Raw genomic sequence first — 4,858 nt, 5'->3', positions numbered from 1 at the left:
CGCCCGCCAGGGCTTCGTGCAGCGCGGGCTCCTGGCGCGGCTGCAGGGCCGGGACGACGATGCCCGCAAGGACTTCGAGCGGGCGGCGCGGCTGGGCAGCCCCTTCGCGCGGCGCCAGCTGGTGCTGCTCAACCCGTACGCCGCACTGTGCAACCGCATGCTGGCCGACGTGATGGGGCAGCTGCACCGCCCCCGCGACGGGTGCTGAGCCGGCCCGCGGGACCAGGGGCAGGCTCTGAACCAATAAAGCTGCGGCTCGCCCAGACTCCCGCCTGTTTCTCGGTCCAGCCGCCGCCTCTGCCAGTGCAGGGAGGCCTGCACGTCACCGGCCGCTTGGGGTGGCGGTGAGGGAGCTGCTGCCCACCTGGTCCGGGCTGCGGGGCAGGTCTGAGTGGTCCGGCATTGATCCGCCCAGCCTGGCGCAGCCCCGCCCCTGCAGCGTTCTGCCGCGCTCATCAGACCTGAGCAGTTGCTCTGGCTGAGCTCGGGCTGGGACTCAGGAGAGCCGCCCCGGGCGGGGCTAGAATGCTTGGTGACCCTTTCCTTCTGGATCACTTCTGCCTCAGCCCGCATCCACCAGAGCAACCAGAGGATGAGAAAGGGAGCATAGAGCGAAAGATAGGGCAGATAGGGCAGAGACGGAGGGTCCCTTTGGGGGAGGGGCACATGTAGCCTAGTATCTGTGTGCGTCTGGGCCTCGGACGGGCTGTACGGTTGCTGGTTTCTGTGTGTCTGTGGGGGTGCGCCTGTTTGTCCACTAGAGTCAGAGCTCAGGTCTGCGCCCGCAGGTACAGGTTATGTGCTGGGCGGCTTTGGGGTTTGGGGCTTGGATGTTCGCGTCTTTGCCTTCACCCCTGTGGGTCGGTCTGCATTTTTGTTTCTGGAGTTAATTCCTGGAGGAATTACTAAGTTTGCCTGATCTCCCCTGACTGATATCGAGACCCACCGTCTCCTCTCGGCAGCGTGGAGCCCCAGGCCACGGCCACCATAGCGCTGCCTCCACGCCCAGCTACCCTTCCGCACACAACACTGCTACTCCTGCCAGCCTTTCTGAGCTCAGGTACACCCCTCTGGGGTTAGACTCTCTTCTCTCCCTTCCTTGTCTGCACTTTTGCCTTGGATACCCACTTCAGGCCGCAGTCATCAGAGCTGGGTTCCCCTCACCCACCTACCCAAGATCCAGCCAGTCCCTGGTGAGAGAACCCAGGTACTCCAGTCTCTCTACCTACAGCCTCTCTGTAACTGGACTTCATCTTCCTCACAGAACACTACCAACCCTACCCTACAATCCCCTGCTGTGTTCCAGGTTGTGAGGAGTTGGTGCCACAAATCTACGGCCAGGCCTGGACTGAGTGGGCACTTCTGGAGAATGAATGCCATGTCTTCACCTGCCAAATGACAGAGGATCCGGGCACCCCCAGTTGGCTTTGTACCTGGATAAACAGCTGCAGGAGGGCAGCACCTCAGGACTGCTGAGTGTGAGCAGAGACGCCTTCTGTGGAGGCACTATCACCTTCACCATAGCTGCCCAGTGGGCCCAGCTCAAGTGCTCTCTGCAGGACCTGGACAATGGTAAGTCAGCTAATGTCTCCATCATCCTCAGTGTGCAATGTGAGTGTCCCTGAAGTGGGCAGGGAGAGAGGGTCTCTGCCCAGGGACCCCCATCAGCCACCTGGCAGGTGGTCTAATAGGACATTTCACAAACACTTAAGCACTTTGCAAGTATTATCTCACTTTAATCCTCACAATAATCCTATGAGGTAATATCCCCATATTACAAATGAGAAAACAGGCACAGAGAAGTTAATCTGGCAGAGGTTATACAGCTGGTGGGTAGCAGAGCCAATATTTGGATCTGGATTAGTGTTTATACTCTTGATCACTACAAAATGCTATGCATAAGGTGGACCCAGCCATCCAAATAGGTCCTTTCTGGGTTTGGGAAGAAAGGGCAAGGAGTGTGAGGGACTGTGGTGAGAGCATATTGGAAGAACATGCAAAGGACATGTGCAAAGCCTCTGCTTTGCACCAGTTAAGCTGGAAATTTCCCAGGTCAGGGCCAAGTACCAGGAAGGTGAGGGCCAAGTACCAGGAAGGTCAGGGCCAGGGCCTCCTGGTTGTCCTTTTTGCCCCCGTGTGTGCCAACCCACCTGTCAGTGTGACCTGGATGGACCAGGATGGGCCAGTGACTGTCAACACCTCCGAATTCCTGGTACTGGATGCCGAGAACTACCCCTGGCTCACCAACCACACCGTGTAGCTGCAGCTCCACAGCCTGGCACACAACCTGTCTGTGGTAGCTACCAATGACATGGGTATCACCAGTGCCTCACTTACGACTCCAGGTTTGAGCACAGCTAGTAAGTGGCCCAGGAAAGCCTCCAGTGGATGGGGAATCACAGTACAGAAATGGGAGGATTTGTTGCCCTTGCGAATGAGCTGTCCCAGCCACCTTGAGCAGGGAGGACAGAGTAGTGCAAACTGAGTATTTCATCTCAGAGCTGGGGTCCCTGCCCACTTGGAATCTAACCATAGGATGACCTGCAGGACTCCTGACCACCTGGATGGAAGTGCCACTGCTGGGCATCGTTGTGGCTGGAAGGCTTGCCCTGGGCACCCTGGTAGCGTTCAGCACCTTGGTGGCCTACCTGGTCTTCAGGAATGAGAAGACCAAAGGTAGGGCCAAAACAGCGGGGGCAGAGGGTGGCTGGGGGAGTTGAGATGAGGTCAGGATGAGCAGCAGGGCAGTAAGGAGGGCTGGGCAGAGCAAGTACCCCAAGGTGTGGCCATCCCAGATGGCAGGTTGGGCACCGGGAACAGCACCCCGGTCCCAGAGCTAGTGCTGAGCACTTGAGAGGCAAGGGGTCTCTCAAGGTGGGGCAGAGCCCAGAGTGAGTGGGCACACTGAGAACAGTGGCATGATTTCTTTCTCCTTGAGCCTGTCCCAGTACCCATCTCTGATCTCTAGGTAACTCTTTCTGGGGTTGAGTGGATGGGCTGAATGGAGATGCAGCACGGGAACAGGTGGGAATCTGCAGTTGCTCTAGAATAGGCCCGAAAACAGAAACCTGCCTGCTGGAGCCAGGGCGTGTCCCAGGTTTTGTCCGCCCCGTAGTGACTCCAACAACCTGAAACTCAACAGCATGCACCTGCCACAGGAGAACATGGCCCTCCTGTCCAACCTTCAGCTCAACGACCTCACTCCAGATTCCCAAGGTACTTCCAGGACCCTCTGTTTGCCCCTGCATTGTCTTCAAAGGTACCTTTGATAAAAAGAGACACCTTGCTTCATCAGGCACACTCCTTGTCCTGGGCACCACCCCTTTGTCACCCAACAGAGAAACCAGCAGACGAGCAGATGGCTCAGAACAACAGCTGGCCAGAACTTTTGGACCCAGAGCCTGGCGGCCTCCTCACTAGCCAAGGTACTCTCCTCCTCTGCTCCCTAGTCCTGGTGCTTGTGCCTCTGAGTCCCCAGGGGCAAAGTGGTCTCTCACCTTCCAAGAATGAGGGTTACTGAGACTCCTGGGCATCTCTGACCTTGCAGGTTTCACCTGCCCCTTAGTACTGGGCTACAGCTAACGAGTATCCCGTGTGAGCAATGAGGAGATCTGGCTCTGAGCTGAGGGCGAGACAGAGGATGCCACGGCCCCTGGGCACCCTCCCACTCCAAGGCTTCCTCTGCCTGGCCATGTTGCCAGTGAGGAGAGGCCATGCCACTCCCACTTTTGCTTGCCCCCTGGCTGGAGTCCCTTTCTGTCATCCACATGATGGTTTCATTGGATCTGACCCTTGTCCTTGGCAAGGCTGCCAGCTGGATCTAAGCCCTTGTTCTAACTCAGGTTGGGGCCTGTATGTAATGCCCATGTCCAGGCAGAGAGAGCTCTTTGCCCAGTGTCTTCAGAGTTCATCTGGCATCTAAGTGTGTCGCAGCCCTGTTGGCTTGGGCCTGCTCTGTGTTCCATGCCAGTACTCCACAGCGTGTGGCACAGTAGGCCTGGGGGCATGCCTGGTGTGTGGCCAAGGCAGTCCATGCACAGCTTGGATTTCCTTCCCGTGCTGTGCAGCTTCATTCCCTCAGGGAAAATTTAGGACCCTGCTAGCTGTATAGAACCAAACTTCCCTTTGCACAGAAACCAACCCCTGGCCAAGGGGCATTAGCCAAGCACAAAGTATTCCCTGTGCTGCATACCTCTGCCCTTTCTCTGCTGCCTCTGACCCCGCCTTCTCTTGGGCATCGTTATATGTTGGACCTTCGCTACTTCTTCACTGGGCACCAGATTTCCCCTTGGCCTGGCCGCTGGTGGTGCTAGTGCCTGGTGTTAGCAAAGATCAGGAGGAAAGAGGGAGGTGAGAAGTCTGGTGGTATCCAGGAGCGCATGTAGCTGTGCTTCATTTTCTTAGTGTTAATGCTTTGAGCACATCCCCAGGGCCCTCTCTGTGGCTTCCCCAAGTCTGGCCTTCCTGGGATTAACTGAGTGACCTGAGCCCTCCAGGGTGATGGGTTCCTCTTCAGCATGTCTCCCCTGCCATGGCACCCTAGCCCTGGCCAACCCTTGACTGCATCATCAACAGGAAGCCACTCTTCCTGTCCCACGCTCTGTTCCTCAGAGGATGGTCATATTGGCACATAATTCAACAGTGCCAGAAGCTTTAGGGGGCATGGGGAAAGGGGAAGACCACATACCCCCAAAGACCTAAGAACACTTAACAAAGCAACATGAAAATGACTGCAAATTAGTAAGAGTGTGGAGTATATTTTTCTCTTGTTATCTTGTTTTGTGATTTTTCTCATATTACTGCCTAGGGCAGTGCTGAGCACACAGTAAGTTCAATAAACTTGACTGAGTGAATGTTA

General features: G+C 56.3%; 1 protein-coding gene across 8 annotated transcripts; it reads left to right on the top strand.

Annotated features, from left to right (window-relative positions):
* The first annotated feature begins 870 nt into the window (after positions 1–870).
* Positions 871–4,858, top strand: LOC105309757 (transmembrane protein 25-like). Of its 8 annotated transcripts, none has more exons than XM_023526375.1 (5): positions 871–1,060; positions 1,307–1,572; positions 2,548–2,676; positions 3,143–3,216; positions 3,296–4,858. In XM_023526375.1, the coding sequence occupies exons 2-5, from the start codon at positions 1,374–1,376 to the stop codon at positions 3,518–3,520; spliced, it is 627 nt and encodes a 208-aa protein (XP_023382143.1). In that variant the 5' UTR covers positions 871–1,060; positions 1,307–1,373; the 3' UTR covers positions 3,521–4,858. The 8 variants fall into 8 exon arrangements, 5 of the variants coding, with proteins under 5 accessions (XP_023382143.1, XP_023382142.1, XP_023382146.1 ...); XM_023526374.1 differs by having other exon boundaries at positions 871–1,207; XM_023526378.1 differs by having other exon boundaries at positions 871–1,572; positions 3,339–3,425; positions 3,548–4,858.

Source organism: Pteropus vampyrus, unplaced genomic scaffold (assembly GCF_000151845.1).
Source record: "Pteropus vampyrus isolate Shadow unplaced genomic scaffold, Pvam_2.0 Scaffold838, whole genome shotgun sequence".
In the NCBI taxonomy this organism is placed as follows: Eukaryota; Metazoa; Chordata; class Mammalia; order Chiroptera; family Pteropodidae; genus Pteropus; species Pteropus vampyrus.
Note: the sequence above shows the minus strand (reverse complement) of the source record. Positions and strands in the feature narration are given on the sequence as shown.